This window comes from Dicentrarchus labrax, unplaced genomic scaffold (genome assembly GCF_905237075.1).
Source record: "Dicentrarchus labrax unplaced genomic scaffold, dlabrax2021, whole genome shotgun sequence".
Classification (NCBI taxonomy): domain Eukaryota; kingdom Metazoa; phylum Chordata; class Actinopteri; family Moronidae; genus Dicentrarchus; species Dicentrarchus labrax.
Genome location: NW_026136722.1, coordinates 18,369,677 through 18,382,819, shown reverse-complemented (window position 1 = coordinate 18,382,819; position 13,143 = coordinate 18,369,677). Strand labels below are relative to the sequence as shown.

Sequence of the window (13,143 nt, the reverse complement as noted above, 5' to 3'; positions counted from 1 at the left end):
TATTTTTCCTCTCGCAGGCTTCAGCCTCAGAGTTTGTCTTTGCTCCGGTTAGGTAAATGGCGGCCTCGGCGACAGACAGGTGCTCTCCATCTTGTAAACCCGGAGGGGTTTTGGCATAAGACAAATGGGTCTGGGAGCGTCACCCCTCCCTGTTCCACCTGGCTCATCTCATATGGTGTTGCAGTGATGTTGTGTCGTGGGATTTGTAGTCTTACCACGAGTCCCAGTCCGCCCCGAGCACGCAGAAACTCATCACTCACCACAAAACAGCGCAGAGACACCGAGGCTGAAGTAGACAAGTTTATTAATGATAATAATGAGGATGATGAGGATGATGATAATATTAATAATTAGTCATAATTATAATAACGTTAATGTCATAATAAATAGAACTCTTCATCTGAAGCACGTAAAGAGAAGCATACAGAAAGAGAAAAAACAAAAACACAAAGTTCAGAGTACAGAGCCAGAGGAGGGGGCAGGGACTTCTAGAGACATTTTTTTAACCTTTCAATATATCCATTTAATTTTTTAACATTTTTAAACTTTATTTAACTGGAACATTTACAAAAAGGAGAAAGAGATAGATTTTAAAAAATCCTTATAAATAAATTTTGTCATTATTAGAACAAAATACAAGATTTCGGGGAGTCAGAGGATGTAGTATTTTTTTTTTCTTTTTCCCCCTGAAAGGACAGCTGGGGGGAGGGTGGGGGGGACGGGTAAGGAGGGGTGAGGGTTATTATGTACAGAACACCAGGAATACAAAAGGGGCCAGTCGACTCACTTACTAGAAGGCTATGGGGGGGGGGGTTGGAGAGAAGGGTGTCGTATGGGGGCGGGGTCAGGTGGGGGAGGCGGGGGAGACTCTCAGAGGGGACATCCTGCTAGTGTCACAGCTCAAGCAGTTGTGCTCAGGAAGATCAGGACCAGTTTGTTATAATGAAGGCATCTGAAGGAAGGAAGGGAGGGTCGCTTTAACCCCGCCCCCCGCTTCGTCCCGCTGTGGAGGAGCAGGCTGGAGTTTCACGACAAACGCTTCGGACAGGCAGAACTTCCCTGGACGCGGAAACAAACTCACTGGTCGAGTGTCTCAACGAAAAGATACGAAAACAGAAGGAGGAACAAAGCCCCTATAATAAAAACCATGAATGCTAGTATGGCTACTAACGTGGAAGACCAGCCAGACTAACTAGTTTGATTATTCTGCTAATAAATATCTTTAATATTGACAATGGCTCAACTGATAATCTTTGATATGAAACAGGTTTCCATGAATCCAAAGAAAAGCCTAAGGCAATACAATCTCAGTGTGCATTCTTAACTGATTATTTTGTCCTTATTCAACTACAACTCCCATGAGGCTCAGTGAAAGAAGCACTCCTAAAGCCTCATGGGAAATGTAGTTAGTTGAATGCTAACAAAATAACTGTGTGAAAACTACTAGAACAGGAGCTAACGGGGACGCAGGGCGGGACTTTGGCTCTTTGACAACTCCAGAACAAGTGTCCAAAATCTGAGTTACTGCAGCTTTAATGTGGACAGCAAAGTATTTTAAAGTTAGCAAGCTGTTTTTTCTCCAACATTTGGCTCTTGCTCAATTAGAGTTCTTGACACATATTACAGGAAATATAATATTTGTATAAATGTTTCTGATAAAAAATGATTAAATAACTATGACTTTAAAACAAATAGCGAACAGGAGGTGGTGTACTGATGTCAGTTTGGATGTTTGGTGTTGAACATCATTGTTTTAATTGTGAACTGCTAAAGCGCTGCAGACAAAAATCAGCTTCAAGGTAACTTTAGTACAACACTTAAAATGTACACTGTCCCTTACTACTACTACCACTACTACTACTAATAATAAGAATAATTTCTAAGACTTTACTAACTAATAATACTAATAAGACTGATATATGTGTGGCATAGAGCGCCATTGTTCTCCAAAAACTATTAAAAACACAAAACTATGTGTTTGAGCCATTTATACAAATTCTTCCGTGGGAACCAACTGGCTACAGACAGGAAGCAGAAAGTATTGAGAGACGGACTAACACGTTGTATGTTTTGGTATTTTCATGGGATTTGCAGACAAGAAGAAAAATATAAAACAGCGCCAGCCTTATTGCCTAAGATTGTATGAACTACTCTAACTAGAATAAGTAGATAACAGTGGTGTCTTCCAAAAATGTGCCTATCACATGTGACATCATATTTGTTTCTGTTGCAAAGTGCATAGATCATTCAGTGGACAAAATCAGATCATGTGACCAAACATTGATGTTAGTAAGCCAAAAAAACAACAACAACAACAACAACAACAAAACAAACAAAGAAACGGTGTCGGTTAACTCGAGCATTCAGATGACTCTTTGCCTCCAGAGCAGCTCTGCCTCCCAGGAAGTTCCCGTCAAAGTAAAACTCCAACCTGCTCCTGAGTCGCTTCTGACCCACCACAAGTCTGTAACGCTGTAAGTAGGCCAGATGAATCAGAAAGAAACCTACAGGTATAAAAATGCTAAGCCTGCATATGATCGCTGCATGGGAGAACAAATGACCGACTTTACCCCAATTAGACTTCACAACAGTTAGTTGCCATGATATAGATACTCTTTGTAATATATGAGAAGCTGTCTACAGATGAACAGAGGTCGCGTGGGTAGGAGCCCTGATTCAGAACAAGTTTTTTTTTTTTTTAACCTGAAATAAGATGAAGTTAATCAAGAAGTGTGAGGTGAGATTTACTGTACAGGATATTAACAGTACACACTGTAGTTTTGTACAGGAAGTCAGGAGCTTAACCGAGTGTTACCTTCTTGGAACAATTCACACAAAACCACTACTAACTAAGTAGTGTACCCTGAACTCTCAAACAAAGTTGTGCTTCACCCAAACCTGCTCGCCTCTGATCAATTAGTTTCTCTTCAGGGCCAGCAGGTCATTTCCAATACGCAATAAAACCGCCCGCCCACCAGGGTCAGCATGAGAACAGTAGTTCGTAAACCGAGGCTGCTGCAGGAAGCCGCGAGCCGGGCTTCATCGGCGCGACTCGTTATATCAGCAGAGCAGCAACTCTTCCTCAGCTGTGATGAGCGAATGAAATCTGGGTCACGTCAATACACATCCGGGCTCCGCCGTCATCACAGAGTCTCGCTGTCTCCTGATCAAAGAGCACTGAGACTTGTGTGTTCAAATCATACTTTGGTTCAAGTAAGAAAAGAAAAATCAATATTCATAAACTTTTTATCTGACACCCACAACACCTTGCGCTAATTAGCAAGTCTTCCCAGCTCCAGTGAAGGGCCAAAATTACTGCAGATGTGATTCTTTTCCTGAAGTGTCTGCCGGCTAAAAGTAGGATGTGATGTTTTGCATTTGATGGGGGCAAAAATGTAGCATTGTGTGTAATACTGCACGTGTTGGCAATCTATGAGTATCTGCACATTGTGTGTGTGTGTGTGTGTGTGTGTGTGTGTGTGTGTGTGTGTGTGTGTGAGGTAAAGGGGAGGGGGGGGGTTCAGGGGAGATCAGTTCACACTATCACCATCACACTTTCAATCATATAACACATGATCACATGTTACAGTAAATATCAGGGACATATTTAGTTGGAGGGGGGGGGGGGGGTCTGATATCTATGTTCGGGGGCCAGAGGCGTTCCTGCCCACCCCCTCTACTCCCTGACATCACCACAGCCCATATAATAGATATGTATATATATTTATATACAGAAAAAGAATACATACTTATTGGACACCCTAGACATTAATGTACATTCAAAGAACTGAACCAACATTCTTGTTTAAACACGTTTACAGTGACTCTCCTGATATAAAGAATTCGCTTCCACCAAAATTAAAACTTTTTTTTTCCTCTTTAAAAGTTTTCAGTGCTGCAAAAAAAAAACAAAATAAAAAACACACAAATAAATATTCTCAGAATACATTGACAAAAAAAATTGACATATTTTAGCCCTCGTTCCTTGTTACCGTTGGATGGGCACTACTGTATTTCTATAATGTTTTATCTAGCGACATAGTCTATATGCCTCAGGCTTGTGTTTTGGTTATGCACCTGCTGATGTAGTACAATGGGATTATTCGATTATAATTCAATTTGTTACATGGACGTTGATGAGTTATTCTCGTCAGGTGGAAACGTGCATCCTTGGTAGTTGTACGCACCTTTATTACCGCGTTGGTCTGATAGTTTGTCCGTCGGTGCAGAGTGACACAAAGGCTTGGGCTCGGAGTCTGGCAGGTGAGTAAAGTCGGCGACTTCTGCGCCATTTTCTCTAACTAGTCCTCAGTCATTGACCTCTGCTGGGGCGTGGAGAGGGGCAGACCGGGGAGGCTCGGCTTTATACCGTCTCACCGTCCCGCCGTGGCTCACCCCCCCACTCCCCAACGCTGTAAACCAGTGACGCTTCCCATTGGGGAGGGCGGGGATGCCCAATGGTGCTGCCAGGAGAAAGTGACATCACGACAGTATCCACGGGGGACGCTGCTAACAGTAGGCGCTGCCGGTCAGTGACACCGCAACAAGGAGGAAGGAGCGACATCACCGGCCCGAAAAGGAAGGAAGGAAGTAAGGAAGGAGGTTGGGGGGGTTGGAAGGAAGAAGGCGGAGCAGTGAGACCAGGAGGCTGACCTTTGACTCCACCCACAGGAAGTACAGCGTAGAAAGTGCTTCTGCCTGGATGCCGAGCGCTCCCTGCCACCTTTCTGTTTATGTTTTTTGTTTACACGACCTCGGCGACAGAGCAGTGTGCCATAGAGAGAGGAGGGGGGGCTCCTCCCTCCTCCTTCCTGCATACCACAGAATCAGCATCAAGGGCCAACTGTTCATCTCCCTTACCAAAAAACATAAAAACAGATTTGTACATATATACTGCTTTATACACACTTTTTTACCATTGTAAATCACAAAAGTATAGAAAAATAAAATGTTTTATAATAACGGGACGCTTTTCATTCTCTCTCTGTCTTTTTCTACCCGGCAAAAAGGTGGTCCCTGGTGGAAACTGGCTCACTCCGTCTGTCTAGTTTGTGGCTGGTTTGACACCGCTGCCGCGGCGCCACTTTGTACGCCTCCCGTCTTCCCTCGCCAGCCTCAGTAGAGGGACTCCTTCTCGTCGTCTTCTTCTTCTTGTGTTATTTTCTTAAAGCTAGTTCTCCTCTCTTCGTTGTTTTCATCTGTGATGTCCATCAATACTGAGTACAGCTCTTCCTTTTGTATTTACTGAAAACAGGGGAGAAAAGTGGGGAGACTGGTAAATATGCAGAAGGTTATGTTTCTGACAGGCATACATAATGAGGGGTGCTATGAAAAGTCAATGTGGGGCAGCTCAGTGCAAGTTTCAGAACAAGTTTTTAGGAAGATCTTGTCACAGAAAGTGTAGGCTAGAAAATAATTCTTAAAAAAGAACATAGGAGTAAACATATGGGATAATGTATGGAATAAACAACACACACTTTTAAGTCCTCCCACCCCATCTATGTAACGTACACTGTTACAGGGAGGAAAAGTTCACAGTGTAAGGTTAAAACGCAGCGACAGAGTCAAACTGCAAAAAGTTTGAGAGCAGAGAGACAACAGCTTCATTCACTTTTCATCCCGTTCTTGTAATGTGGCATAAAAGAAGCGGGAGCAGAGGCCTTACGCCTGCCAAAACTAGTGCTACCGCTCTCCCCAGAATAAAGATCAGAGTGCGCTGTAATCATACAAGTGGAGATCGGCAGTTTGGCAGTGCAAAGTGAACAGTCTTAGTGTAATGGGGCTGGATGGAAGCAGAGAAGGGAGGGTGGTGGTGTGTGGGTGTTGGGGGCAGGCAAGGCAAGGCGAGTGTCCCAGGACCCTCGTCATGACAGATGCTCTCTAATTTGAAGTGATCTTCAGCAGCTCCGTGGAGCCTCTGACAAAAAATAAATAAATAAAGAAATGAAAGAAGACGAGGCTTTAATTTGAAAACGCCTTTGTAGTGCGTTGCCCTCCCTCCCCCAACTGCCGCCCCAACTTTCAGTCCAGAGAGACAAACAGTCAAACAAGTGGCGTGCTCAATCAGCATCCACCCTGCCTCCCTTTGTATCTAGCTCCTCACATGGAGGAGCTGGCCTGAGCCTCACCGCCTCCCCCTATCTATCCTATACCTCAGATTTACTGAGCGCTCGCTAGGGACCCACCATACAAAAATATCCACATGCAGTCTTATAGCTCAGCAGGGAGGGAGCACAATAGCGCTGGAGCTACATATAGTCCTCACTGACAGGCAGCCTAGAACTGAAAGGGCTGCAGAGACAAATATATTAATCACCCACGGACGTGAAGGATTCAGGGGAGCGTTAGTTCAGCTATTAGAGTCTCTACTTCTTTCAGTCATAGTTTGTTAAAAGTCTATCTTCAGCAATTAAACTCGGCCCCATTAAAGTGTTATTTTGCCCAGATTACAAAAAGATTTTTCCACTTAGACCTGGTAACGTCGAGCCATACGGATAGTTGTAGGTTTACTTTTGCTGAGATTGGTGTTTCTAAGATTTCTGTTGCCACCCCAAATAAATGGCGGTGATTGGACTCCAGTCCACGGCGCTCAGAGCATTCACATTTGTCAGAATATGATGGAAGAGTGAGTTTAACACACTGCATTTTTAGCTTAACAATAAGCCATTTTGTTTTCAATTAATTATTGTTCATGTTAGCCAGTTTCTAACAAAATTATTTGCAATGATGTATCCAATCCTGTCAATACCATTTTCAGTCAACATGACTTTAAACTGACTTACGACAACAGGCTCAGTTGATCTGATCCCCATTTATCTCCATTTTTTGTCATTTTTTTTTCATGGATGTAGCTAGCTAACTTGATAGCTATTAGGTAATATGTTGTCCCTGTTCTTAATCCCGCAAACAAAGCTCTGATTGTTTGATTCTGTCAGTGAGCACAACACAAGACCGGTTCGAAGTGCTGAAAAAAAACTGCAGATGCAGTCTGCGATTTAGATTTAAACGCTGCAAATAAATACAATACAAGCACATAAAGAAACAATATGACGACTCAGACGAGGCAAAAGTGCAAAAACGAGTTACAAGACTGTGAGAGTAAAACGGATTAATTTGTTAGTATGTTGAAAAGCTTATCACTGAATGTAGTCATTGTGTTGTCAAATTGGTGAATATTTTTTTTTCCTAAATTTAAGGTACGAGTTGTTAATGTTAATTTGTTAATGTTTTTTTAAAGTCGCATTGTGTTGAGCTCTTTTGGCCACCATAGAAATAGTCCCTGGTTCCAACTATCTGCATGGCCAGACACCACTAGGAGTAAGAGAGTAAAGGTTTTTGTTTCAAAAAGGGGCACACACACAAAAAAATGAAAATTATGTAAATTATGATGGAAAACCCTTTTTTTGGACAACAGCAGCAACAACATCCATGTGTGAAGGCAGACATAATGTTATTATAACTGCTTTATTCTGACACTCAAAACAATCAGAGATTACTTATATGTCACATATTGACAACAAAAATAATTCATGAATAAAGAAAAAAGTCATAATAGTATACTTTTACCTAGGAAATTAATCCAAAAGAAAATTACTTTACACCTGTCAGACAATATATTCTCATTATAGAAATTACATACAATTCAAGAACAAGTTCAGCTGAATTGAAAATACACAGATAACCCCACTTCATATAGGAATACATATAAAACAGTTAGAATTGCGATATAGTGTGTGTGTATATACATTTAAATGTATTTACAGATACTGTTTTTTGCTTGGTTCTCTTTTGTACAAATCTTTTAGGTGGATTAATAAATGCACCTGCCAGCTTATCAGGGCTTAGTGAATACTTGTATTAAATATAAATGATGGATAAAGAGTGTTTTTATGTAAACATATCTCAGTACTACTATTTAATAAGTCATGTTTGGATCAAATAGAGGTCTGGTTGCATATTAAGCTGGTTATGGAATACAACAAACGCAAAGTAGACCAAAAAATATCAAAGTGTCTGTTTTTATAAATTCACATTTAAATTACGTCTGACTTGCTGTAAGCATAATTAAACGGCTCAGACCTCTACAATACCGACTACCAGAGTTATTTACATGTTATGTCTTTAACATTTAAGCCTTGATAAGCTGACACTGAAACAGTTAAACAATGCTAATTTTAACTTTTTCTGTAAACTGTAGACAAACCCGTGCAGACTGATGACAATACTCACACCCGTCTCTGTAATAACATGACAGTAGAAATAATACTCATAGTGATGACGGTAAAAGTGAAAGGTGGGAGTCTGGGTGAACCCTCGTGGTGGGATATTTTTTTTGTATATTTTGTACTTGATGTTTTGAATTAATATCTGAATGATTTAGATTTGGATTGCTGATACGTGGATATACTTCAGATTCTGTCTATGAACTGATTGATCATAACAAATACGGTTTATTTGGATTTAACATTAAATGCTGTTAATTTGTGAGCACAAGTTATGAATTGAAGAACACACATTAGTAGTAAACATAACTAGTAAATATTAACATTTGAGAAGTTGAACTTGAGACTTTGGATATTTTTTCTTTAAAAAAAAAATCACTAAAACTGTTCAATTCTCAAACTATGGAAATAATTTAATAGTTGACAGCCACTCCATTTATCAACTAATTGTTGCAGCTCTACAAATTAGTATGATTAATCCTTGGTGACGTAAATGATTCATTATCTATACTGTACACTGGAATTAGGTAATTCATTCTATAAATCAGTTTTGTGATACATTTTACTTTAATGTTAATGTTAATTTTAGTTTGTGGTGATATTGTATTGGACTCCATTATGTTGTGTTTTATCATTTCTGTTCCACATACTTTATATATGTGCATAAGATGGCCAAAAAGTAGGAACACCTTTTTAATTATTTTTGCATCCTTTACAACCTGCTGCTCATTAATGCGTCAAATTCCCAAAAATCCATCAGAGTCCTTCATTACTTGGTACGAGGAAAAACTGCTGAACTTTATGAACATTGTTTCTTGCCACTGATACATCTGAGGTCAGAGTTAAGTTATTGTGATGTTATTACAGGGACGTAAGAGTAAAGCCATTTAAAACTGTTAGCTTACTGCGAACTACAGTAGGTTAGCAAACTGCATTCACTTCCTCTCTCTGTCTCCTCACACACACACACGCACACACACACACACACACACACACACACACACACACACACACACACACACACATTCTAATGCATATACTATAGCACATAGGAACACACATTCAGATCAGAAAACAAAAAAATCTATCTCATTCCAGCCTGGCTTACTGATAGTGGTCACTAACCAAACACCCACACATGTACTCTGCTGCAGAGTCTCTACGAGAAACTCCTACAAATGCACAAACCACTTCTCCTGTTTGAAAATGGTAAAAATAATATTCAAAGTTCTTTTCGACTCATATAAAAACCCCAAATGGTGCATACGTACTAGCATATAAAAGGAAGAACAACGTTTGTTTACCCACATAAAGATTTTCTTTGACTCATGAGATAATGGGTTCATTTTCTTTTTTGATATACAACATTACTCTATATCATTTTAACATCTTGACTAAACATAACTAGCTGTATATGATACTTTTATAAATATGTTACATCTCGGAAAGTATTGAAAAACCAAAAAAAAAAAACAAATAAAGTGCAACAAACAGATTTTTTTTTCTTTTGAGACCACAAACACTTTTGTGAGTACATATAAATTAAATATTATTGGCAATAGCTTTGAGTTGTATTTCCATAGCTGCACTGAAATCTTGACAGCTAGCGGCAGCTACACAGAGATTTTCTTTTCAATTCACCTCACGTAGCACAAAGTTGTAATAGAAGCCAATGCAACCACTGTATGTCGACTAAGAGGCGAGCACTGCTGCACTCTACACACATTTACATTGTGTCTCCTAACTCCTGGGTGCTTTTATATAATATCTTACTGTACTTGTGTGTGTATACAGTTGAAATGTTTTATACAGTATATGTCTACATATATAATACAGTAGCTTTAATAAAGAACAACAGTACAGTCTTATTTTATCATCCTCTCTTGGGGTCTCTGCTTAAACGAAACTCAAAAATCAGCTCTTCTAGAAAGCCGTGTTGCAAAGAGGACAAACCTGCTGGTTGTGTTAGAAATGAAACTATCCTGCCTGCTGAGGAGTGAATAGCACTGTATTCTAGTTTGTGAGTTTCAGTTAGCTCATCCTGAGGTAAAACATTTTGTGCAATGTTTAAAAAAGAGACCGGTGAGTCGTAGCAGAACAGCCCCCTGTCGGGTTCACCCACCTCGGTGCTGTGTCATTACTGTGTGTGGAAAGTGTTTGGTGTTACAGTGCACCTTGAGTACAGTTTATTCACCATGGTGTATTAGTGAGGATATGCAACCGTGTCTTCTGCAAATTAAGTTCATATGCGACTATTTGCCCCTGCACTCTGGAGGCAGAGCTTCGATGAACTGATTACCCTTTTAGTTCAGGGGGAAAAAAATTGTTCAGAATGGCCGTCAAGAGTTCATGACTGAGCTCATCAGGCCACGTCTTCAAATTGTTTATTTGTTCAGCCAACAAATCAAAACCTAAGAGATTCAATTTAGAATTCATGTAAAAGTTGAAAGCGGTAACGTTTGGGCAATTGTTACGATCGACAGTACAGTCTTGTAATGAATCCTATTCACAAACCACAGTCTCTACTGAGTTTGTAATTTGCCGTGATATTCCACAGAACAGCGTTATATTGTTCTTATTGTATTGGTCTGTTTACCAACTGACCTGTCCAAAGTCCCGCCCCTTTTTGCTCTGTGCTCCAATAACAGTTGAGCGAGACTTCCTCCTCTCGTTACTTACATATGCTATGTGCTAGCCTATGTTGAATAGACAACCACATTTTAAGTTGGCTAATGTTAGCAAAGTTTGAGAAAACTAACCAACAATTGATGTAAATGAGCTAACTAACTATCTACTAACTAACAATTGACGTAGAGATTCTTACTAGTTAGCTAGCATTTTGATGACATTAAGATGTGACTATATGTCGCTTTTATCTTTTAACCATCTTCAAAATGTGGTTGTCTTCTCAACAAAGACGAGGCTAGCACATAGCATATCTAAGAAGAGGAAAGGAGGCCGATGTTCTGACCGCGGCTTGCTCAACTCTTATTAGAACACAGGACAAAAAGATACTTTGAAAAGGCTCAATTCTCTTTCTATTCTTATTCTATATCTTTGAACTAAATATTTTAAACGTCTTCCAATATAATGCATTCCAATGCAACAACGTCACAATATAGCTACAGAATGTACCACAGAACTGAGTCAACACACGACCACTAACACAAAAGCTTTTTAAGTTAGGTCAAGAACTATAGTCCTCACAACAAACTGCAAAACATTAAGTGACAACTGTTTTAAAATAAATGAATTCTATAATATATTTTAGCTTTATAAAGTCTGAAAAAAGAACAATGATAATGTCTTCAGTCGGTCTACTAGCCTGTGTTAGGAACTCGGGGAGTTTGAAAGGCCGTTGATCGAGCGGGGTCTAATGAAAGACGAGTAACCCTTTAGAGTAAAGAGCAGATGTTCATTGGTCCCGTGAAGTATTAAAAATATCACTACCAACTACTAGCATGAGACAAGATGCTAACTCTGGCTACTGGTGGGAAAGGCAAATTCCCACCCCTCCAAATTCATCTGTACTTGTATGAAACGCTACATGACTTTGTCCCTGAACGCAACCCAGCCGAAGTTACATTTCCCCCTAAAACATAACGACCAATGCAGAATAGTGGCATATAAACGCTCGGTAATTTGCAGGAGACTGGGCGGTAGTATGAGCATTGTGAGTCCGAGACAGAAATCTGACCTTCATGACCCTTTACTCTGCATGCTGTCATACCACATAGTACAGCTTGTAAGGCTCCACTGCAAGTGCACAACAGTAGGACTCCAACGTTTAAAGGAAAACAAAAGCAATCAGAGCAGTGCCGTCTTTGAACTAAGAATTACCAAGGCATGTTAGTCAGCGTGTGGACTGAGCTTTATTACTGCGTGTTAATTGGAAGATAAAGGTTAGAAAAGTAATAAACTGGGATGGATCAGTGTCAGCCTGATCAGACCTGGTACGTTTGTCATATATATATATATATATATATATCTATCATAAAAATGCCCCAGTATATTCTTAGTCAGATGACAGCGGCTGCATACACACACCTCTGAGCATGCATCATGCGTGCTGCAGTAGGCTCACATTGGTTATGGTGACACAGCACCCATATACAGCAGTCAAGGTAATGCACATGTGCATAAAACTTTCCAAAAGAAAACCAAAAGCACAAAATGAATACAAAACAAGAGCAGACCAATGATGACATCAAATAGGTTGTTGTAGAAATATCGGCTTGAGAGGGTGTCAGGGGAGGGGCTCAGCATGGGGACCTGGAAGCTTTTAGTTTGATTTAGCTCTCCACCAAGGACCGGGTGTTCACTTGTTTTGAGGTTTTTTTTTTTTTTTTTAGATCGTTTTTTTGTTTGTTTGTTGGGGTAATGTCTCTGTCTTTTCTCGCTTTTTTTCTTTCTTTTAGTAGGGAGTGAAGCGACTGTACCCTCCTCTGTATAGGCTAGCCTGCAACATCAAAGATGAAAAAGTACCAATCAGTATTCAGGTGACAGCTTTAGTCCGTTTCTCTTTCTCCACAAATTTCCTTCCTCTTTTCATGCGGGTTATTTTTTATAGATTTGGTTTCCATATGGGAATGATCATGAGGCGGATTGATAGTTTGATATATTTAAGCCAATAATTGGAGTGTGTGTTAGGAACAGGGTTATCGGGAGTTAAGGTGGACTGGTGGACTTTGAGCTTAATTGGTGCAGTTAATTTTTTTATAGAGTATCACAGCAAAAAGAAAGAGCACTTTCTTGGAGAAAAAAAAATCATAGAAACACTGGGGCTGGTCTGATGTATTTCCTTGAATTTATTACATTAAGCAGTTAATTAAAATTTTGTGTGCTTTGTGCTTTTTTTTACTTGAGGAAAACCATTCCTTTTCAGGCTGTAACAATATAAGCAGAATAAGTTCAGAGGGGT

The 13,143-nt window shown here is 40.0% G+C and overlaps 1 protein-coding gene across 14 annotated transcripts in view; it reads right to left on the bottom strand.

The window, feature by feature from the left end:
* Positions 1-287: 287 nt before the first annotated feature.
* Positions 288-13,143, bottom strand: part of LOC127356659 (RNA binding protein fox-1 homolog 3-like) — a 468,674-nt gene continuing 455,818 nt past the window's right edge. For 13 of the 14 annotated variants that reach the window (XM_051388630.1, XM_051388636.1, XM_051388632.1 and 10 more), the window contains one exon: positions 7,446-12,681. In XM_051388630.1, the coding sequence (XP_051244590.1) occupies positions 12,637-12,681 (45 nt within the window). In that variant the 3' untranslated portion in view covers positions 7,446-12,636. Of the gene's footprint in view, positions 5,245-7,445; positions 12,682-13,143 lie in introns of those variants that run through there. The other variant, XM_051388633.1, reaches the window with a different exon arrangement.